We start from the raw sequence: 24,569 nt of genomic DNA, 5'->3' as shown, positions 1-24,569 counted from the left end.
ATTTAACTTTTTTCATGAATAGCCTAGAGTTAGGGTGTATAATGAAATAGCAGAGCTTGCAGGTGACACCAAATTATTAAAGAGTTAAAACCCAAGCAGGCTGTGAATAATTCCAAAGGAATGTCTACCAACTGGCTGACTGTGTAACAAAGTGACAAATGAAAGTCAATAGGTATATCTGCAGAAAAATTCACAATAAAGCAAAGAACCCAACTTCTCAAATATACAGAATGGAGCTCAGTTGGCAATGATTAACAAGGGGCTGTGTTTTGTGGCCAGTTCAACAAAAACACTGTGAGACAACTCTGAATCTACAGGTCATTAGAGTTGAAAATGGAACTGCCAGTATCATGACATTATAAAGCAAATTGGAATTGAATTTACACTTGCAATTCTGCAGCAATATAAATAATCGGTTTTCAAGAAGGGTATCACAGAACTGGAAAAGGTGCAGGGGGGAAAAAAGCTATGTTGGGCTTCTTTGATGAATTTAGAAAGTTACCGCAGGAAACAGGTTGATGGACCGGAAGAACCTTTGACCTTATCCAGCAGGGCTTCTTGCTTATATCATTAGGAACATGGACTTTTCTGCAAACACCCATTTTTACTAATGGTCCTGAATAATCAGTCTGAGACAACCAGCAGTTACTTTCAATCAACTGAAATTAAAGGGAAGTTGTTCTTTAAATCTGTCCAGGAAACTCCAGTTTAAATAATTGTGTGTGGCAGTACTTTGGTAAATTACTACCAAAACTATCAATACAATGGAAAATACCCACAATAGTAACAGTTGTTACAAACACATTAATTAGAGAAGAAATGGATTACTTCTGGAATGCTCTTATACAAGTAGTCCTCAATTTACGATCATAAGTAAATTTCTGTTGTTAAGTGAGACATTTGTTAAGTGAGTTTAGCCGCATTTTACAATGATTAACTGAATCATTGCAGTTGATATGTTAGTAACCTGGTTGTTAAGCGAATATGGCTTCCCCATTGACTTTGCTTGTCAGAAAGTCGCAAAAGGTGATCACATGACCTTGGGACACAGCAAAGGTCATAAATATGAACCAGTTGCCCAAGTATCTGAATCTGGATCACATGATCATGGAGATGGTACAAAGGTTGTAATTATGAAAAACAATCGTAAGTCACCATTTTCAGTGCCGTTGTAACTTTGAACGGTTACTTACCAGTAAATGTTGTAAGTCGAGACCACCTGTACTTTGCTGCTCTCTTGTTATGTAGGTTTCGGTTTAGCAGTTTATGATGTCCATATTCTCTGTCTTTTGGCGAAAATATGCATGTTTAGCTGAAACTGATCTCTGCCTAATGTGACTCCTTCGGCCTATATTGGAATGAGATGTGCAAGATACTGACTTTTAAAACCACAGACAGTAAAATTTATCAGACATGAAATTAAACATGCATGGCCCAAATTAAACAAAAGTCCTCTTTTGTCTAAAGGCTTCACACTTTATTGTCATTCTGAGGCATCCTTAGCTTAACATTCATGTTACAGGATAACGACAACTGGTAAATTATGATTTATGTCTACAATAACAATGCAAAATTTAAAAACCCAATAATGAGTATAGATTTCCCATCTCTTTATAAGTTAGCTATCAATTTCATCAGTTCAAATTACCTAATTCAGAGTGATATAAGCCTATCATTATGATAACGTTTCAAAGCAAGAGCACACCAATATTTTTATTTCAAGCTTATGAATAGTCACTTTATTCTTATACGGTTAAATCTAGAAGCTCATTTTTGGGGGGGTAGGGGGTAGGTGAAGGTATACTTTACCTTATAGAAAACTTTGCTAAGGAAATAAAAGTATGCCTTATAAAAGAAATGTTCTGACTGCCCCATTTATCTCTCTTATTCACTGATATAAAACATTTGCCTTGGCATATCTGCCTACGATGCTTTCATAATATTACAGCAACATTGGCATAATGTCATATTCTGTAATGTGTTGCTTTAGTAATAATGTTGGAATAATATATGTATAGGTCTTGCACAAAGAGAAACTCCACCAGGATTTTGGTGCCAAGTTTTTGTTGTTTTTAGTTTTAATCAGTTGAGTTTTATAATTTTCAATTATTTTATATGTCTTTTAATTTTTATTGTTTTTATTGAGTTATAAAATATTATCTTTTAATTTTTGATTAGGAATCGTCCAGTTAGTTGAAAGATGGGCAAGTATACAAATATTTTAAATAAATAAATTTGAGCATGATTTGGAACAGTAATTTTCAAACTTTACAGTACCATGACTTTTCTAAAATTATCAATTCATTTGTAATCCCCATGATAAAACTAATCATGGGGATTACATTGGGATTTGAGATGAGCAAGTTTAACATTTACTAAAAGATATGTAAATTCCATCGTACTTTCTTGATTTACATTTATTTTGACTGTGCTGTGCCATTGCCTATAGATTGGTCATATTTAGCTTTTTACATACTATTTTTCCCATTTAGAAGGATGAACAATTTAACAACCATCACTAAAACATACACATACATTCTATAGAGGCACAGACGCTCTACCATATGCCATGCTGGAAGTCACCACCCAATGGAAGACCGTCTGTCAGTTACAGTATTATTGTGATTGGTGAATAATTTTGACAGATGGCTTATACCTTTGGGTTTAGCCATTTCTCAAAACTCACCCTAGGTCTTATTTCTGGCTTCCCCAAAGCAAAGCAAGACAGGAGTGACAGGGTTCTCACTTTGTTTATACTAACACAACTCACATCACACTTTGCATTGGTAGTGTGGGGTTACCAATGAGTTTGGGTGTCCTTAAACTTCTAACTCCTAACCACCAGATTGCAAGAACACAAGCTAGGCATCAGTTTGGACAGTGCTCCAACTTTGCCTGGTCAAACATGATCAGATTAAAACAAAGTAATCTCCCTCTCAAAGCATGCAATTTACAATTTGTGAACATTTAATTTAAAACATTCTTCCCTCTGAGAGCTCCAAAGCTTGCCTATTGATAGCCAAGAGATCCCATTAAACTCCAGGCTTCATTTCTAGATTGAATGTAACCATTGATAATATGGGTGGCTTGGTTACCATCAGGGTGAATGTCACTCCCTGCATGTAGACTGAGCACTCAGCACTCATTAAACACTGAGTTATGTATACAGACAAATTAGTAAAGTTCAGGGGTTATAGGTCAGCGGCTCCCAACCTTTTGGGCATCAGGAACGGGTTCTGTGGAGAGAGGTTTTTCCATGGACCAGAGGGGGCATGGTTTGGCATGCTGCCTGCATCCCATGGATGGAGTTTCACTTGTTTGTACAACCCAGTTTCTGGCATGCAGTCCCGGTGCCAGTCCATGGACTGGTGTTGGGAATACATTATAGGTTATCTCACTCTTTTATCCAATAAAGAATACCAACTGGGGCTCCAGAAGCTCTACATAAGTTAACTTTTCATTCCAACTTATTTTCATTGCGTTAAAGATCTTCTAGTCCCACTATTCTTTTCACTGTGCTTTTTTTTTTTTTTTAAATTTCTCTTGCAGTCACGTGAGAGGATATCTGGAGACAAATAGAGTTAAGAGTTAAGGGGAAGCAAATCTTCACCTTTCGTATCCATGTTGACTTTGATCCTGGATGGGATACTGTTCTAAAACACACTCATAAAACTTTATTAAAATTCTATCAGTCAACTATTTATCATCGTTAGTTGTCATTGTAGATACAGGCCAAGTGTATTGTGAATATAATAACTATATTTTTAACAATAAGATGTAGAGATAAACTTCGCATTTCGATGTTAATTATCTTATTTTGTTTGCCATGGGCCAATAAGCTCCACATACAGAATCTCTACTGCGGACCAGTGACAACTGTCACTATTGTGAGATGGACAGCCATATAAGTTACTGAAATATATTGATTACGTGCCATCAAGTCAAAATGGACTCTTAGCAAGCTCATAAGACAGATTTTTCTCCCTGATCTCTCCCTTACTAAAATAAATAACTTGTCCCTAAATAAACACTTTATCCATCATATAACCTACAGCTTCCATTTGCCGTGGTGGTGGTAGTGATGATTTGTCCAGCATTTCTCAAGCCACTGAAAGGCTAGGATGACATCTTTCTATGTTTTGATGATATTTTACGTTTTTCTCCTCTGGTAGAACAATTTTATACAGGTGTCTTGCCGATGAATTGGGGTTAACCAATGGGTTTATCCACTTGCCTGTTTCAACCGAACACTTTGAAGGGAGGGACCGAATATATATTTTTTTTTTTGCTATTTCGCCAACACATATGGCTGACAGTAAAACTGAATTGATGGGCACCAGGCTTTGCCTGCCTCTCTCCCGCGCACCTGTACCAAACACGCGTTGGGTGAATGAAAGCCCCGTGGATGCATAGATTGCCGCCTACTGTAGAGCGTTTTACGGCGAGTCCGATGCCAGGTTTCTTTCGGCGAAATGTAAGCCTCTTTCCGATTCGGGGGCGGGGAAGCCAAACTTGCGGGGGTGAGAAGGCGAACCGCTGCATCTCGCCCCCGTCCTCCTTTTGCCTCTCGCTCCCCCCCCCCCACCCCAGTTTAAGATTGCAATATCAGCCACACGTAGAGGGGAGGGCTCGCTTTGGCTCGTGTGTGTGTGTGTGTGTGTGTATGAGAGAGGGGGGAGTGTGTGTGAAGAGAGAGAGAGAGGGAGGGAAGGAGGGAGAGAGAGAAAAGGGGGAGTGAATGTGTGTGTGTGTGTGAAGACAGAGAGAGAGAGAGAGAGAGAGAGAGAGAGAGAGAGGGCGGGCGCGGAGCCGCGGTCGGTCCGCCTGTCCCAGGGGGCGGCGCAGGGAAACGAGGCGGCCAATCCGCCAGTTGGGCTGACTGGGGAGCGTCGAGAGGGAAGCAAGCGGACTGCCGGCAGCCAGAGGCGGATCAGCTCGGCACCTGTGGCGGCTAGAGCCGAGTTTCTTGAGCAAGTCCCTGGGGCTGCTGTGTGATGCCACCGCCCGGGCAGGAGCGGGTGGTGCCTGTGCTGGGGGCGCGTTGCAGAACCCTCTACCCGTTCTCCGGAGAGCGACATCGGCACGGACTGCGCTTCGCTGCGGGCGAGCTGCTTACCGTCCTCCAGGCGGGGCCCGACGGCGGTTGGTGGGAAGGGGAGACGGCCGAAGGGCTGAGGGGCTGGTTCCCGGCCAGCTACGTCCAGCTCGTTGAGGTGAGAGGCGGGGGTGGGGGTGGAAAGAACGAAGGGGAGAGGTCAGTCATGGGTGGGCTCATCTTTGGCTTGACCTCAGGGAAGCGCCCAGAGTGGGTGTCGGAGGTATCAATATTGCTCCAGAACCTCCTTGAGGAGAAGCCTGGCGCGGGGGCAGCGGGGTGTAGTTTCCCCTCCCCTCCGGTGGTTCGGCTGCCCGGCTGCCCGGCTGCCCGTTGAAGTCCGGCGAAGTTTGCTCCCCGCCTTTGGTCTGGGGTGCAGTTGTCGGGTCGGTGCGTGGCTCTTCTTGGTCGTTTGCAAGCGCTGGTTGGGAAACACTCGGGGCGGTTCTGTTGGGCTGCAGCGGAGCAGGCGTCCCTTTGCGGAGTGGGGTTTTTGTGGGCGCGCATCTTGGCCGCGGGCTCGGAAGCCGCTACAAGATTTGCGGCGGGGTGTGTGTGTGTGTGTGTGTGTTGGAGGGAGGTGGGGTGTAGGCTGAAGCCTGTTCGGTGGGACTCACTGTTGAGCGTGAGGGGCGGGACGGGATTCCTTCGTAGCCTGGGTGGGTGGAAAAATCACCCGGTGAGGAGGAGAGCTGGCGCGTGGGCTGCTCCCCAGTGCGGAGCGGGTGTGGGGGAGAGCTGTGGTGGTGGGCGGCTGTTGCTGGGAGCTACTTCAGGTTTAAAAAAACACTCGTTTTTAAGGACTGTTGGCTTCTTTTCCCAAGGATGACAAGCAGAGGTTGTGCAAACCTCACAGATATCTTATGGAGATTCTCAGTCGTCTAGGTCGGGGTTGTCCCAAAAGTGCTCTCCCCACCCCCCCACCCCCCGAGGCAACTTTCTGGTTTTTCTTTGAAGACGTTTTGCTTCTCATTCAAGAAGCTTCTTCGGCTCTGACTGGGTGGTGGGGAATGGAAGGATTTATACTGCTTGCCCACAAGCTGGTCATTTGCATTCTTTTAGCAAGTCGTTGAGGCCACCTGGAGGTTTATCTGGGTTGTAAGGGTCACCTCACAGATGTTCTCCAGCTTGTCCAAGGACTCTGCCATCTCCCCTTCCACTTTGTGGTGGAGCCTTCTTGTTTCCTCCTTACACAGGGAGTTCCAAAGGTGCACCCTTCTTCCCCATCCCCCCCTCCTCATGTTAAAGCTTTTGGTATGAAACTGCTAAAGCTCATTTCAGCTCATGACAGTGAGTAACTTCCCCTCCTGCTCAGGAAAATAGACTGCCTTATCCTGAGTCAGACTGTTGCTCCATCCAGCTTCAGATGTTTGGCTCAACTACGCCTCCGCCTTCCCCCAGATTTCCAAGCCATTGCTTCCATTGGCTAGGAAGGAGTTTAGGGAAAGGGTGTATTCAGTGCTGGCATCGCCAGGTTAGGTCCAGGAAAGACTTTTATTTGAAATCTTGGAAATCTTTTACCATTTAGTTAGCAGAAAATTGATCTGTTTTTATAAGGCAGCTGTTTGCATTCCTATGAAAATGGGCTTTGGTGTGCAAAGGTGCAATCAGAGAATTGGTTTGCCCTGTAATCAGTTATCACATATTCATGTAGTACACATATGGTGCTGTGCAGCCAGCTGCTTCTTTTTTTAATGGGTACTTCTTCCTAAGCTGTACATCTTGCCTTCTTGTGGTTATGATCATCAATATGATCACCATAAATGTGTTCAAACAGGCACATACAGATAGTAATACCACACAGGTGATACATTTACTCTTTCCACGTTTCTTTGAGAAAAGTGCAATATTTATGTACGGTTAGGTTCTTACAGAGCACTCCTGGGCTAAAAGAGAATGGCAAGATCTTCTATTTAAACTTCAGCCCTGTGGTTCATAATCTAATTAAAATACATACATTTTTTACTTTGGTTAGATTTATGTTTATTTATTTATTTTTTATTTATTTAATTTGTATACTGCCCTTCTCCAACAGGACTCAGGGCGGTGAACAGCCACAGTAAAAACACAACATATAAAATTTAAAAACAATTTAAAAAACATTAAATAATTTTGGCCATCAATTTAAAATAACCCAATTAAAACCAATTATAAATTTAAAACCGTAAGGATGGGGTCAAGCCAGCCCGGCTAGATGGAATAGATGTGTTTTCAGGGCCCAACAAAAAGTCCGGAGGTCTGGTATCGTGCGTATCTCTGGGGGTAGGTCATTCCAGAGGGCAGGTGCCACCACAGAGAAGGCTCTCCCCCTGGGGGTCGCCAGCCGACATTGTCTGGCCGACGGCACCCTGAGGAGGCCCTCTCTGTGTGAGCGAACTGGCCGGTGGGAGGCTATTGGCGGCAGAAGGCGGTCTCGTAAATACGCCGGCCCTTGAAGTGCACCCGGAAGACCACAGGAAGCCAGTGCAGCTGGCGCAGGAGAGGTGTCACATGGGAGTGCCCCGTCGCTCCCATAATCCCCCACACGTCCGCATTCTGGACCAACTGGAGCCTCCGGGTGCACCCCAAGGGGAGCCCCATGTAGAGAGCATTGCAGTAGTAAATAAAGTAGTAATAATGTTGTAAATAATCAGTATCAGCACTGCTCTGCTCACACAATCTTATTCTAGAAAGTGTACAATTTTGCAAGTTTAATTCAGTGGTGTCACCATAATATGGTCCTGTAGCACCACTAAGCCAATTCCATCATCTGCATTGTTGTATATATTTTCACAGGTTGCTTAGAAAGCTTGTTGGCAATGCTTTTACCTTGTCAGAGGATTGTCTAATGCAACAAGTGCTGCTGTGTAAAGTAGGGTTCTGTTCCCACAGAGACCAAACAATGTCTGTCAGTACTAAAAAACAGGGTAGGAGTACCATAGCATTCTCTAACTCATGTTCCCCAGCAATTGATATTGTATACAGGTTGCTAACTCTGGATTCCAGCTGGGAGATTTGCCAAATGTTGTACTGTACCTGTATGTAGATTTCTTTTAAAATAGTTTCTGGCTGATGTAATCCTACTTTAAAATATAGTGTTCAAACTACAAGGACATCTAATGTAACCAGAATTACTGACTGCAAATCTAAGTTTTAGCGGGGAACTGTGCACATATCATAAAAATGCAACATGCTGCTAAGATGTGATAGGTTTCCAGGATGAATTAGACAAGTCAATAGTAATGGCATAATATTACTTATTCTGACTGCAATATGGGTCTTAGTTGACCATCGTGCAATTTTAGAATGTTTTCTAGGGAACAAAGTTAATATTAGTATGCAGTTGTAAATAATGGGCATATTTATGTAATGTAGATGGGAATGACTCTTCAAGTAATGTGTTTGTGGTTTTGAATAGCAATCTAAATCATGCATAGTGTGGCTTAGATCATATTTATGTGGCCATAGTAATGGCCATCTGGTTGAGTAGAATAGTTCCAGGGAACCAGTCAGGGAATCTTTTGTAACTTGATTTTCACACTGTTCAAAGATACATAGTTGGCTGAATTTGTTGCAACGCAATAACCATGAACAATTATTTTCACACCACACTGGTTAGATTTACACTAAACCAAAATCCAATAAACCATAGTATAGCTTTAGTGGTTTTTGGAAATACAGCTTGTATGGGATAGACACATTATATCAATAATTACTATGTAGTGTACTCTGTAAGCCATATCAAATAAGCATCTCCTGCTTCCATACTACACAGTTGCTTTAATAGGTGTGATTTATTTTGTTTACTTTTCCTTCATTGTGATATGAAATTCTAGGTTGTGAAGTACATTTGAATTTCATATTCAACCTTTTAAATTTGTCCATAAACTCCAAAAAAAATAGAGATGTGTATGAATAGGTGCTCCTTGTGGGTGTCCACAATGGGGAAAATATAAGAGGGAACAAGTGATATTGTATGTATCACAAATTATATACTCACATAATTTTGCATTGTTTTGTGACCACATGATTCACATTATTAGCACGATGATGTTATGATACATGTGTCATTTTTATGTCAGCATGGCATAATTGTTCTGGACACTTTTACTTCCCTTGTAATATTAACAAGGAATTAGCTCAGGCTCTGCCGTTTAATATAATGCTTTACATCATGGCTTCTAATTGTGCCATATGTGATAAACTAATGAAATCACTGAATTGGTTGGTCAGTTGCTGTGTTGGAGAAAAAGCTATGTACATTTCTCTGCATTAATTTGCTAAAATGCTTTCTTTTTGTGAAGGTATTCTTGCTTCCCAATTAGTTTAATGTTGTTTCTGCTGAAAATTGTCCTGCTATTGTTTACAGGATTATTGTGCAGTGATTGTTAATATTGTTGCTTGCTCCTTGCAACAAGTAAGGGAAACCCTAGAAATTATATTTTACAAGTGAATAAAATTCTATGGAATACAGTCTTAGAAGCTTTAGCAATTGACAGTTTGCAAAGTTATGCACATTTAGCTCTGAATTCTCTGTGGGCACCATTTTAAGTTAATACTAAAACAGTTGTAGCTTTATATTTATGTTTGTATGTTTAAATAAAATAACCAAAACCTGTGAGCCAGGTTGTAAAAGACACTTGAGAAAGGACTCGTGTACATTCCCATATGGAGGGTAATTTGATGTAGCCTGACAGTTCACTCCCTTTCCTGTTTTGGAAGCTTAAAACCCTTTGGCTGCTGCACTAATATCTAATCTCCTCGTTGGTGTTCTTTTCACCACGCTTCTGAACTGCTTCTTATTAGAGGCTGTTTGTTTCACCATAAAAACATAATTGCCTTCAATGGGTTTCTTCCTGTTAAGCCTGTTTAAGGGTAATGCCTACAACCCTATTCATGCTGTAAGGCATATAAATTCATACAATATTGTTGAGACTAATTATAAGCCAGGCGATTACACAAAAAGAAGAGGATATGGCAAAACATCTGTGGGGTTGGGAAATTATAACTCTGCTTTGACCATATGCTTTTAATCATGTGTGTTTTCACTGCTTTCTTTTACAACTGGTCTGATGAAACAGTCCCTATTTTCAAGTGATGGAACAGTGTTCTGCTCTGGAAGTGGGTTAGTCTCAATGTCCTCTTGGGATCTCTTCCAGCTCTTATTTATAAACTTGGGATCTGAACGGTAGAGAAGTTAATGGAACCAAAATGAATAGGAACCCTTTCTTGTCTTTATTAAGAGGCTTCTTCTTGGTTGTGTAGCTCTCAGAGAAGGAAGGCAGCCAGCCAGCCAGCCAGCCAGCCAGCCATTCATTTGGAAGTCAGATTCTACAAAGTGGGCTCAAAGCCAGACATTAGGAATCAAGGTATTTAAAATTAAGGATGTGAACAGCTTCCATGAATGAGTCTGAAATGTAAAAAAAAAAAAAAAAAAAAATCTGGATGACTTGAAGAACACATTATGATGATAGATTTTTAAAACTCATAAAGACAAAGCAATAACTAGAAATTAAAAATATACTGGTGTGGACATAATGCATGCTCTTCCATACCCACCAACATATCAAAAATGGGAAGTGGGTGGGTGCTGTAAAAGCTGGGTTATCATATCCAGGCTGTAAAAATCTGGATGACCATGAAATGGTAGCAAAAAGATACAAAAAATGTCAGCTGTCCATATGTTTGCAGCCCAGATAATATAATAGTAATTGCCCTTAGATTTATATAATGCTCCATAGTAGTTTATAGCAATCTCTGAGTGGTTTACAAATGTTAGCATATTGTCCCCAACAATCTGGGTCCTCATTTTATCAATCTTGGAAGGATGGAGGGCTGAGTCAAACTTGAACTGGTCAGGGGCAAACTCCAGACACTGGGCAGTGGGCAGAGTTAGCTTGCAATACTGCATTCTAACCACTGCACCACCACAGCTCATAAACCCAGTCTAATACAAGAGCCCAATTCCTCTATTATTGTAGAGGACTGCAGATAGCATTTGTTTGAAAAGGATTTATTCAGAAAGAATAATTTTTCTGCTAGGGCTGCAGTCAGTGTCAACATTATACCATGGTTTATTGTTATGAGAAGATACGATCTGTATGCAAAGATTGTACTAAGGCATAATATGGGTTGTTTAGTTTTAGTGATATATTGTGTGAACCCAGCCAATTGTGATTAATTCAACAAACCATATTTAATGAACGAGTTAGCATACTGAGTAAATCAGGCTACCCATGGTAAATATTAAGCTTGAACCTGCCCCATTTCTCTTTCACTTTCATCCAGGAAAGAAAATGTTTTTAAAGTAACTTCAATATTGAGAAGACTTGATTCTCCAAACTGTGTTCAAGCCTTCTTCATTCAGAAATAAAATACTTAGAAATAGATTGGGGGAAGGGGAGGGCTGAATTCCAGAATTCCATCCATTTCAGTAATGGATATTAACAAATAAATGATCAACTTAATGAATTTTAAGATACCCAATTCAAGATTATATTCCTCTGAAATAGAACTGAAGAAGGATGTTCCATATGAAAAATGTGCATGGAATATGTGCCTTTGGGTACATGACCCACTTTTTCTGTTCTAGGTTTCTGCTCCAAATTGTAAAAATTATATTTTCTGTAGTAAATGATTTTCATTTCATTTTTAAGAAATTAACCAATCTGTTTCCTGGTGTCTCATTTAGATGCAAGGTATGAGTTACATGCTTTTAAATGGGCAAGAAATCTTGCCAGCATGCATCCTGAATCCCAGCTTTTTCTTTCAGGCAATAAATTAAGAAGTGAACTGACAGGAAAATACAGTGTTGTGTATTCTCTCTCTCTCTCTCTCTCTCTCTCTCTCTCTCTCTCTCTCTCTCTCTCTCTCTCTCTCTCTATCTATCTATCTATCTATCTATCTAAACTGAAAAGTTAATTTTAATGTCTGAACTGCTTTATTTACTGTAAGGTTGGGCAGTTCAATTCTATGCATAGTTATTTGGAAACACATTTTTCAGTACTCAGTAGGATTTATCCCAAATAAATAGTCACAGTCCATAGGATAGCAGTTTAAATTGTTCCAATACACCCACCCGTCCATCCACCCACTCACCAACCCATATGTATATATAAAACAAAATTAGTATATGACTCCTTCACCAGAGTCCAGGTGGTTTATAACAACAACATACCATTAAAAACAACCCAGACTCCTCCTCCAAAAAAAAGTCAAAATATTAAAAAGTCTGAAAATTAGTGAAAGTCAGCCAGTGCTCCTTAGTTCTCAAATGCCTGGAACAAGATAATTTTAATTGCTTTTTTGAAACAATGTTCTGAAGGTAAGTGATACTTCAGAAACGGGAAGACTACATGAAAGCTCTGGCTCTCGTTATCCCTCTCACAAGCTAAAAATCTAAAGTATGTTCTCAGTGCAAAGGATGGGCAGGTTCATTCAGAGGAGAAAGAAAAAAGGGAACTAGCCTTATAGCCGTGATGGCGAAGCTTTGGCACGCGTGCCAGAGGTGGCACGCAGAGCCCTCTCTGTGGCCATGCGCACCATCACCAGCTGCTCCTGTGGTTTCTGGCACATATCTTTGTGTGTGCTGGAGACCCAGAAACCCGAAGACCAGCTGGTCGGTGTACATGCGCATGCCGGCCACCTGGTGTTCGGGTTTCCGGTGCTTCGGCACACACAAAGACCAGCTGGCATGCACACACATGCACACTGGAAACCTGAAGACCAGGTGGCTGGGGTGCACTGGTCTTCGAGTTTCTGGGGCTTTGGTGGCCGCACATGCGCACACCCATGCATGCACATTCTGGTTTGGGCACTCGGTGCCAGAAAGGTTCGCCATCTCTGCCTTATAGGGTTGGGTGGTCAGCACCAGTATGTATATTACTATATCAGCTAATAGTTTTCTGCTTGCTAGACCTAGGCCTACCCAATGAATTGCTTCACGGAATTTACTGTTTTTAGTAAATGCAGCTGATCTTGGAATGGAGACATTTGCCTATGTTCATTTCAGAGAAGATTATTTTGTTATATGTATCAAATCTACTTCTTCTCATTCTCTTTCATGGATGTGAAGAAGCAGCTGGCAGGATAGATTTTGCATGACTATAGGGTAACAGGGCTTTTTATAACTGCTGTTGCCGCCTCCTGTGGTTGGACAGCTCTTTTATGAAGAATAATGTACAACTCCAGGAATGACGAGAGAGCTTTGCAACTGGACGTTCTGCTTGCCCCTATTTGCTGAGCTGTCCCTATCTGTAGTGGGTTGTCTAAAGAAGAAAGGCAAGTTTGTCAGGGATTTTATTCTATGCATAGATAAGAACAGAACCTTAGTTGAATACCTTTCTTCCCTCTTCCCAGTTAACTATGGACAGACATTCTTATGGGTTCTAATGTATTTTTAATTAGATTCTCACGGCCCAACAGTTGGTAGCAAATGCAAATGCATACTTGTTTTGGAAAACAAGTATGAAATTATGAGGCACCAGGCATATGTTTAACCCAGGAATATGTGTTTGGAACAAGGATGGAACCTTGAAAGCATACAAACGTATGTATGTCTGCACAGAAATATATATCCACATCCATGCAAACATATGTGCCTCTGCTGAGATTAGAAACCCTTGTTAATCTTATGCAAATCTTCTAGAGCAGGGGTGTTGAACTTGCAGCCCACGGGCCAGATGCGTCATGCGCTGGCCACAGTCACCCCCATTTTAGTGAAGGGAGAAAAAGTCATGATATGTCATATGAGAACGTGACACCGCAAGTGTGACACCCCTGTTCTAGAGAATGACCAGTCAATTCAACTTTAAATTTTACACAGCAATTTATATGGGGACAGTTTGCTCAATAAAGAGATTTGATCTTCCATTCCTATTTAGTTATTATACCCTACTTTAGATAGTGAGAATTAAAAGGGTAAACAGTACTTTGATTGCAGAAAATATTCAAATCCCATCCCCATTAATTAAACCTGTAGCTTCACAGCAGGATCTTCTCAGTAGTCTCAGGACTATTTAATCCACTTTTATTAGTTTTAACCAGAATCAGGTTTGGAGGTTGTTACCATGTTCAAAAGCCATAGAGCTCTAATTGGCCGCTATTTCTAAGAGATGCTATACTTTGTGTTGTGCAAAGTGATGCTCTTTCCCTTAACGCCTGCATTTGATTTGACATTTTAAAAGACTTTCCTGGTTAAGCAGCAAAAGAAATCACACCAAAAGGAGCCATATTTTCATTTTCATCTATTTAAATATATTTTACTTCTCTAATCAATAAACCTTATATTGTCAAGCAATACCACCATCACTGTTTGGCTTTGAAAGACCACTTTCTTGTGACTTACTACAATGCAGTACTATATCTTCCAGTACTATCTGTTGGAAAGTCCTTTACCCAAGTTTTTCTATATAGATAGTCCTCAACTTACGACCTCTATTGAGCCCAAAATTTCTGTTGCTAAGAAAGACAGTTGTGAAATGTCTTGTGCTCCATTTTATGAACTTTTTGCCATTGTTGTTCAATGAATAACTACAGTTGTTAAGTGAATAATGCGGTTATAAAGCAAATCTGCCTTTCACCATTGATTTTGCTTGTCAGAAGCCTCCCAGGAAGGTTGTAAATGACAATCCTAGGACCCTGGGATGCTGCAACCATTGTAAATGCATGTTGGTTGGCAAGCACCCAAAGTTTGAATGTGTGATTGTGGGGATGCTGCAGTGGTCATAAGTGTGAGAACTGGTCATAAGCAACTTTGAAAAGTCATTAAACAAATTGTAAGAAGATGACTGTATGGCTTTATTTTAGTTTTTGAGTATGGTGCCCTGGAATCCCGCTCTTGTCTAATATCTCATGTTTTTCTGGCAAGTGCATATTATGAGATCAAATTATATATGAATGTATGCACTCATTTCTAGCTCTTTTGAAGTCCTCTTATTTTCAAGTTGCCTTCTGTCTTTCCTGTTTTATTTGGTATTTGTTTTATTGATTTTTAATACTATCCTGAAGGGTAGTGTAAAGATTTTATAAATAAACCACAAATCCAGCCAGGCAAGACTTGTCCAAGATTATTTCCTGTGGGTCTGCTATTAAACAGGTTCATTCCTTTGGATTATTTCCAAGCTACACTACCTTGTTCAATATAAAAGCCTGGATTCAGCAAGCTGAATTCTTTTTTAAACTTAAGCAGTTCCAGACTAATTTTGTTTCAGGAAATGTTTTAAGGCCAAACTTTGAATATGAAAAAATATATAATGTTTCTTTCCCACCTTTTCCCACCCTTCTTGCTGGACATATGATATGTTAGGGTTTCCTATTGTACTGGTGGTCTTATAGGAAGTAAAAAAATAAACTGAGAGATCTTATTATTGGTTGTTATGATATGTTAATCATTTATATCTTAAAAATAGCAAAAAATGTAAGAATATTAAATTTTAAATCTCAAGGTTGAGTCACATAACGTTTTCTCAATTGTATGACCTCATGGTGTAAATTGGCTTTGACTTGAAGGGCCTTTGGCAATGAACTAAAGTTGAGAATCACAAGGCACACCAGATGTCCAGCAACACTCATGTTGAAAAAGTTCAATTGTTTCAGTAATCTGTGTGGATTTCTCTTACACCCATCTGTAAGGCTAGAATAGCCTAGTGCTTGAATGGGAATGTTGGTGATTAAAAGTATTTTAAAAAGCAATAACGTTTAATTGTGATGAAGAGTTACCACTGCTGCATGGAGAGTTGTCAGTTGTTCCTGGACTGCTAATGGCACAAATAACATTTATGCAGCGGTCGTATTCCACAGAGTGTTCACAGTTGGAAGAAAAGCCATTTGAAGAAAAATGGCTATTTTCTAATAGAAGATGTTAGAATATGAGTGTTGGAAAATGTGTCCTGCTGATACAACAACCTTTTGACTTTATCTGAACAACAGGTGTACTAGTTTCAGGGAGAGCATTTGGGTTATGGAGAGGCTAATGGCTATGGTTTTTTTATGCTAAAATCAAATGGCTGGAAAGGCTTTTGGCCTGTCTACTTTGAGACAGATGAACAGATATAATATTGTTTGCTTAAATAAAATACTGCAGCTCCAAACAGGCTAATTACTATGCATCTGTCTTCACATGCCTTGTAAATCTAGAATAATCCAGGAAATAATAACTATGAGAATTGGACTCTGGGATAGGAGACACTTTTAATGAATCTCCCTGATAATTGTTTATATCTCAATATACTAAATTAGCCCACCCAGTATTTTATAAATCTGTAACATACACCAGTGGTAAAATGTGTCTCATTTAATCTCTCTGGTCCCCTTTGTGAACAAGTGGCAGCAAGGAAAACGAATGGGAAATGCTGATGCAAACAAAAGCAAAACAGGCCTCCTACTGTATCACCCCAATGGCAATTTTGTTTAACAGATTATATAAGAAGCAAGCTCAGGTTTTCCACAGAATTAACAGTGAACAGGGAACTACGTGAGTCTGGAAGAAGAACAAACTGTTTTACCCAGCCCAGTCTCTTCTAAATAACAACAGTTCTCCTGTGGCTCAGACAAAGTGTTTCTTGCTCTTTGATGTTTCACAACAGGAGATGACTACCTCAGCCCCAGTAAACTAATGGGTTCCATTGTAAATGTTTGCCCAGATCCCCTGGTGCACAATTTCTGTCTGAACAACTGTTTCAGGCCCTTGTCAAGCATCTTTTATGGCCAGCACTGCCTAGAACTGCACAGGATACTGTCCTGGTTTTTTGTATGTCCCAGTTTAATTCAGTAACATTGTCATAGAAAAGATCTAATTTATTACAAAAACTTCTCTCCAACCTGGAGCTGGCCTGCAAAATACTGTGAATACCTATTATCTAAAGGGGTTTATTTTTGTATTTAAAAATATAAAAGGCTGCATGTGCAAAACCATTCCCTCCTCACCACCATTGCTACTGCCATCAGTCTGTGGAGCCAGAAAGGTTGGGGACCACTAGAGAATGGGAGATAGCTGTTTGGAAACTGTAAATTATTCTTAACATTGGCAGGGTAAAAGTCACAATGGGCAGTATGGATGGAGACCCTTAAATGCCTTTTCTTTTTCTCCCTTTTCATTTTAAAAAGATTAATATACATCCTAAAATATTATTAATATTTTAAAATTATTTTCAGACATTCTAATTTTTATGTTTCCCAATTCAATATATATTTTTTAATATTGGGTTTTTATTTTTTTTTTATAAGCCACATAGATTCACTGAAAGTGAATGGGAGGCCATATAAATTCTCAAATAAATACAAACATATATAAATAAATAAAACAAAATGGAATTGTGCTGTCCATTTTTAGCAGTTCTGGTTGGAAGGTATACCAGGAGCTGCACAAATCACTTACTGGAGTTGTATGTGACCTTTTGATTATTACCGTAGGTTGCCTATCCTTGCATTAGCGGACTTGTTTTAAATATCCAAGATGAGCAAATGTGGAAATATAAGAAATATTGATTCATGGGATAAAATTGTTTGATGAAATGGAAAACATTTGCTTCTTGGTATCTTATACGTTTTTGAAAAACTACGATACAAAGTGCATCTGAATTAAGTATATAAGCCCATTTGGAATGTCTAATTCAGCTATACTAGAAGAGATGGTAGAACTTTTCTCTGTCTGTGTATATTTCAAATGCAATGGGTTGGCAGTGCTCAGACAGACTGGAGAGAAAGGTTAAGATTTCTTTACATGTATTCTCATCTGATGGAACAGCCCCTTGAGGTAGCTCAGTTTATGGGATAGATTTAACCAGTGGTGGGATTCAAGTAATTTAACAACCGGTTCTCTGCCCTAATGATTTCTTCCAACAATCAGTTTGCCAAACTGCTCAGAAAGTTAACAACTGATTCTCCCAAAGTGGTGCGAACTGGCTGAATCCCACCACTGGATTTAACCCAGTTACACATTTCCAACTTGTGGCTGTTTCAGTTTGAAAGCAAACAAAACATAGGAGAGCAGGGTCCAATTGCAAAATATCTTAATTTCTCATTTAGTTTGACTGTAAGATGATACTTTTAATATGGTTCTTCTTTTCTTTTCTCTTTTGCCAAACAATTTGATTATTGTTTTGCAATATTTTTCTAAGTTGTGAATCAGATGACTTCTTTCTTGCATCATTTACTCATCAAGCATTAGCTTTAGCTCACTTCTTTAGTCCTATCACTATAAATTGTTCATTTTGATCTTTTAAAAAACTGAATACCTTTCTTTTGTCTTCATTATGCCAACTTATGTGCTAAAAACATTTTTTTAAAAAAATTCTTTTCAAATTTGATTCCTTAGGGATGGTTCACCAAATGCGATTTACTCACCATTAGTTTCAAAATCAAGATAGTTTGAATAGGGGTAGCCAATAGGAATATATGTACTGCCCACTCATTCCCATTGTAACCTTGTCATTTTTTAACCTCAGCAGTGTCTGGTGCTAGTCTAATCTTAGTGTGCTGACAGTTTTGCCTTAATGTTTGATAAGAATGTTCTGCAGGGCAAACCCTATTCTACACTTTCCAGAATGATGTGGCTTCCGGAATGTACAGAAATCATATTGTCATTTCAGACAACATGTACAGACATATTGTCATTAGATATAACATTTTGGTGAACTCTATAGTAGGCAAAAAAAAAAAAGTGTTGTGTGTGTTTGGAGGGGAAAGAAGGACTTCTCACTGGAGTATTTTCCCTGATTTTGTCATCTAGCTCCACTTCTCCATCTAGGGTTCAGCATATTTAGGGTTTGGTCATCAAATTGGTGAGGTGAAGGAATGGAACATGGAACTTAGAAGCATAAGAAAGACAACATATATTCAATGTCCACATCTGACTGTGTTTCAGAGTACATCAGAGATGAGTAAACTGGATTTCAGCCACGTTCTCCAGCATTAGTCATTCTGATTGATGTTGCTGGGAGTTGTTATTTAGCTACAGCTGGAGATTTGCAAGCTTCCCATTCCTAGACTAGACAGTGTGAATAATACCTAACAGAAGTTGGTTTATATAAACCAATCCTTCTTAAACTGATCACGTACTAAATGCTTTAGATGTTAAAGGAGTGTGTTTCATCCCGTGGAAAAAAAATGAAGTCTCTGCTCATTTATTCAAGTTTATTGAGCAATCACTCACATAATTAATTTGAATTCCCAAAGTTATGATGAACTTAGTTTGCCCCAAAGCGCATTCATTTTATTGGTGTCAGCATAATTTTCTAGAACTGAACATTTTTATATGCAGTAACCAGTGATTTGCTTTTATAAGGATGCAGTTCTTTGGCTTATGCTATCTGAATTGGCTGCATGATTATAATTGCAGGTATTTTATTAGGGCTTGCCTTTTTACTTTTGCTTATAAATATGCATCACAACAGCGTGGGATTATAGCTTCATTTGATTGGCAGCTGTGAGCTTTTGCAATTCTTTTCACTAGAACAAAACTAGGCTTCTAACTCACGAAAATGAACCTCTCTTGTGCAATAGAGAGATAGCTGTGCATATTTCTTTATATCCTACAAAAGCTTGCTTAATAAAAAAGCCTGTAGCGGCTAAAATAACAAATGCTGAAATTATTCAGGTTCATTAATTTACTTTTTCTTGATTATCCTTTTCTTACCAGCACTGTATTGTCTGAATGACTTTCCAAATAGGTTGTAGGGCAACAGATTAATGGTACTTCATCTGGAAATTAGAATGAGCTCTCATTTTAAGAAGATGGCACCAATAGCTCTGTTTATATGGCATAGAAGCTGATGATTTTGATGGGTAACTGAAATTGGATTACTTATTACTTATACTTGTGTTTTTATACTGTTTTCAGCATAGTTAATTTGATAAGATATTTCATAAAGACATTTGTGCAGGAGTTCTAAGAAAATAGATATCAGGTGAGTTAAGTCTCTGGATGGTCTAGTTTTCATTAGAATGGGTACTTCACCCTAGCTGAAGACTTTGGTTTTGTATATATTTGAACCCTAAACCTCAATACTGAACAAAAGTTTGAAGATATTGTAATTATTTCCTGTATTATGAAATCTTAAATACTACTGTTTTTTGGTTTCTCTCCAAGTGTATACTATAATAGCTTAATAGTAACTAAGGTATTAGAAGTTAGTAGTTGAGAATACTCTTGAAGTAACTGTAAAAAGTAAGGATTGATATTTTAGCTATTGTATAAAATGAAACATAGGACCCTTGCTTTATTATACAAAATACCACAATGATTTTCCTTGGTAAGGAGCCTACTCAGCTAAATGTCATTTTGAGAGATAAATATGTGGTTTCTGCTTGTTAACATAAATTCACTGGGTAGGTTTTGAAGACTTACAGGCTAGAGGATTACTGAAAGAAATTATTTTCTCCTTTCCTCTCTTCCCATTTTTGAGTCACTGTGGCTCAAAAATATTTTCATTGTGATGTATCTCTGCTATGTTCTTTCTATTGTGCAATTTTTATACGAATGCATACAACAACAGAACAAGTGAGCTTATTGTTAATTGAAACCTCCTGACCCAAAATGTATAGCAGAAAAATACCAAAAATCTAAGCTGCATTGCAGAGCTAAACTATTCTAATTTGTGTGGATTCTTCTAACCCAGCGTATCATTTGAGTTTTTCACAAAGGAGTCTTCAACAGTTCATAGAATTGTGTACCAAGATATACTTTTCAGTTAATTCCAAACATTTGATAGGTTAGGTCCCCTCCCCTAGTCCTTCTTTTCTCTAGACTGGCCATACCTGCAACTGTTCTTCATATGTTTTTGTCTCCAGGCCTTTAATAACCTTAGTTGCTTTTCTTTCCACTTTTTTCCAAAGTCTCAACATTTTTTCAAAATGTGGTAATCAAAACTGGACTCAGTATTCCAGGTGTGGCCTTACTAAGGCTTTATAAGCGGTACTAACACTTCACATGATTTTGAGTCTATGCCTCTGTTTATACAACCAATGATTGTATTAGCTTTTTTGGCTGCTGCTGCACACTGCTGGCTCATATTTAAGTGATCATCCATTAGGACGCCAAGGTTCCTCTTACTGTTACTGTTTTTAATCTGTACGTGTACCTTTGGTTTTTCCTGCCTAAGTGTAAAACCTTGCTTTTCTCCACATTAAATTTCATGTTGTTAGATAGGGGCCATTGTTCAAGTCTGTCAAGATCTTTTTGGATCCTGAGCTTGTCTTCTGGGGTATTAGCTATTCCTGCCAACTTAGTGTTATTTGCAAATTTGATGAGTTCCCCTTCTATTCCTTCATCTAAGTCATTTATGAAGATATTGAAGAGTACTGGGTCTAAGTCAGAACCTTGTGGTACCCTACTGCTTATTTCCCTCCATGTAGATGTAGTACCATTAAGGACAACTCATTGAGTACAATTTGTCAGCCAGTTACAAATCCATCTAATGGTGATGTTTTTAAATTAAGTTATGATTCTATCAATATTGTTTCATTACAAACACCAGACATTTCCATGAAAATGTAACCTTTGTTGCTATTGCTAATAACAGTAGTTTTTAAACTGGGAGGAAATTTCTTGTAACAGGAATCTCTAAACACTTTGATACAGTAAATGGACATATGTAATTTTTGTACATAGAACTTGATGCAAGTTGAGCAATTCTGATCTACCACACTGTATTGATCCATGAATACACAATGAATTGTTGATAGAGTTATGATTGCGGTAAATCTCTACCATGGGATGTTTTTCCTTTTAGCAGTAGAGCAGTACTAATGTGGAAGTTAGTGGAATAGTGACTTAGATAAACAGGCAGATGGCAGGACACAAGCATTGATTTAGGAAGTGGTAGAATCAAATTTAGAGAAGTCATATTTTTAATTTTTGTTTGCTCTGCGGTATGCATAGAAACATATCACATAAGGCTAAGGGTTAGGATCTTGCCAGCTGTAACTAGGAACTGCAATTCACAACAGGAGGGAGTTTTCTACAAGCCAAAGTTGTCACCAGCCTCCCGACTTCTTATCCAGTACCAACTGCTTAAGAATAAAGATATCTTTTAAACTGAACCTCTATGAATGAATGAATATTTACTTTTGCTATATGATTAGTCTGGTTAATTATTACATAAGATGGAGTGTATATTTGTTTTGTGTCGAGTTCAAGACTACTGTTGCTTCTATATAGGATTTCTAGAGGACAACCTTGAATTTATTTCCTATTCATTGCTGCTGGAAGATATTTTTTTAGCAGTCTATTACCACTTAATTTTAGTTTATCCCTTACTGGCCTTACATTGTTTTTTTTGTTAAACATGTGTTTCTAAAGATATTTAAAATTATGTTAAATATATGCACTCCTAAATGCCAGTAATTTACATGCATTATGCAAAAATAATGGGGTTAGTTACTTTCACATGAAAAAAGATGAAAGCACTAAAGCACTAATTGAGAGAGACTGTATGATGAAGCATGAACCATACAATCCAATTTTGGTATTAGCAGGTACAGATTGTGGGAAAATGAGATTGCTGAGTGAGACCAATTGTACATCAAAGTCAGTGCAGCAGTGCATATGAAGCAAGTGTTCATAATGATTAACTTATGCCCAGTTTATACACTTAATTTTGACTTGTTTCTAGTACTGTATATCTGTTGGTGAATTGTGCTACAGTTTTCCAGTTGTTTTGGAAAATCCAATTCTATCCAAAAGATCCAATCTTTTCCTTTTTCTTCCCTAATTTTTTCTTGGATGTCCAGTATTCTGAAAAGAATTAAAAAGGAGAGTTTGGTGCTCGCTGCCAGGTCTGATTCTGGCTGAACTGTTCACCTAAAGTGTGCTGGGAAATTGTATGTGCTGCAGAAAATGATTCAGCATGGGCTTATTTTGTCTTCCTCCGCCATGGATACTACAGGTTTGAGAGGACTCTGAACTTTATCCTCATTGCTCCTTGTAGGTGTGCATTTTATTTATTTTTATTTTTTTCCTATTTTTTTCCCCCTTCTACCCTACTCTTGTTGACAAGCTTCATCACAGGAATCTTTTCTTTTTCCTCTCTGTTTTTAACTGGATGCATCCAGTATCTTTGTCTTTCCAGAGGTCTTTTAAGTATGTATACTTAAATGTAATAGATGAGCAGAATTAAAACCCTGATTCTTTAAAAACTCTCTGGCACTGAATTGGAAGCTGTTTGGGCTATAGACATATGGACCTTTAGTGATCTAGGTCTAAGACTGTCTAAGGCTGTTGCTTAAGTGTTTTTATACCTGAAACAAAGCACTATCCACTGTCCAAGTGCAGAATATAGAATGCAGATGGTTTTGCTTAGTTGATAAAAAATACAACGCGACACTGCTTTATCTTAAAAGGCTTCTCAGTTTACATGTCTAATGAACATATAGAAATGTGGATTATAAGGAGTTTTGTATACAGCTGAGTTTGTGTGGATAATCCTAAATGCTGTCTCCGCTAATTTTGTGTGCTACAAAATATTCTTTCCATTAAAGTAGTTTGCAAATTTCTGTAAAACAAAAGCAGTAAAAAAATATTAAAAATTCCAAAAAGCCTTCCATTTTATTTCTGAATACAGATAATCTTTGTTTGTCAACCACAACTGGGTCTGGCAATTTGGTCATTAAGCGAAGCAATATTTAAGTGAAACCATGACTCTGCTTACAATATTACTTCAGCTTTTTTTTGCTTTACAGACCTGCAAAAGTTGTAAATGTGGGCATTGATTATAAAGTTACTTTTTCATCACTGTTGTAATTGTACACTGTTTTTCTCTGAGGCAGTTGCTAAGCAAGATCTGTACAACTGTAAAATCAAGAAATATTTTATTGTTGCTTTACTGGACTCTGTAAATTCTACTCCATCTTTGCCATATCTTTGATCATACTGTTTTGCTTGAAAAGAAAAATACCCTAGTATGTACATGTAGATCAGGGGTGTCAAACTTGCGGTCTGCGGGCCAGGTGCATCACACTCTGGCCATCCCCACCCCCAGTTTAGCAAAGGGGAAAAGGTAGTGATATGTCATGTGACAACAGCATGACGACGCAAGTTTGACACCCCTGATATAGATAGATCTAGCAATTATACTATTCTATTTGAGGTGAAATTCAGAAAAAAGAGTAAGAAGTATTGAGCAATAGAAACTGAAGGTAAGAAAGACTTCTGTGGAAAAATTGGCAAACTGAAGGCAGTTCTTCTAAAAGCAGAACTTGATGACTCCAGCAGAATGAAGAGCTGGAGGGTAGACCAGCTCTTTGAGCATTCCTCTCCAGAAAAGGAGAGGATTTGAGATTACCCTGAAGTGCTCTAGACAGAAGACCACAAGGCAATGGTCTCCAACAGTTTTAGAGCTCTGGGAGATGAGGGCAAGTTATCTTTGCTCTTTCCACAGTTGAGACATTTAAGAATACTGTGCTTCCATGCTTCCTTTTCTAATGACTTTTGGAAATGACTTGTTAACTGCTTTTCAACCCTTAGGAATATTTGGATCAATAGGTTTTACAGCACCAG

At 38.8% G+C, this 24,569-nt stretch overlaps 1 protein-coding gene and 1 long non-coding RNA gene across 2 annotated transcripts in view; one reads left to right on the top strand and one right to left on the bottom strand.

Moving 5' to 3' along the window:
- LOC132710971 (uncharacterized) overlaps nt 1-5,629 on the bottom strand; it is a 47,660-nt gene extending 42,031 nt beyond the window's left edge. The window contains exons 1-2 of the long non-coding RNA XR_009621712.2: nt 5,117-5,629; nt 1,194-1,348 (exon numbers count right to left, since the gene is read on the bottom strand). This is a non-coding gene — a long non-coding RNA (uncharacterized LOC132710971). The remainder of the gene's footprint in view (nt 1-1,193; nt 1,349-5,116) is intronic.
- GAS7 (growth arrest specific 7) overlaps nt 4,771-24,569 on the top strand; it is a 149,041-nt gene continuing 129,242 nt past the window's right edge. The window contains exon 1 of the mRNA XM_034408502.3: nt 4,771-5,213. Within this exon, the coding sequence (XP_034264393.1) occupies nt 4,995-5,213 (219 nt within the window). The 5' untranslated portion in view covers nt 4,771-4,994. The remainder of the gene's footprint in view (nt 5,214-24,569) is intronic.

This window comes from Pantherophis guttatus, chromosome 2 (genome assembly GCF_059756535.1).
Source record: "Pantherophis guttatus breed Tessera chromosome 2, ASM5975653v1, whole genome shotgun sequence".
NCBI lineage: Eukaryota > Metazoa > Chordata > Lepidosauria > Squamata > Colubridae > Pantherophis > Pantherophis guttatus.
The sequence above is the reverse complement of the archived record's forward strand: the minus strand, read 5'-3'. Positions and strand labels throughout refer to the sequence as shown.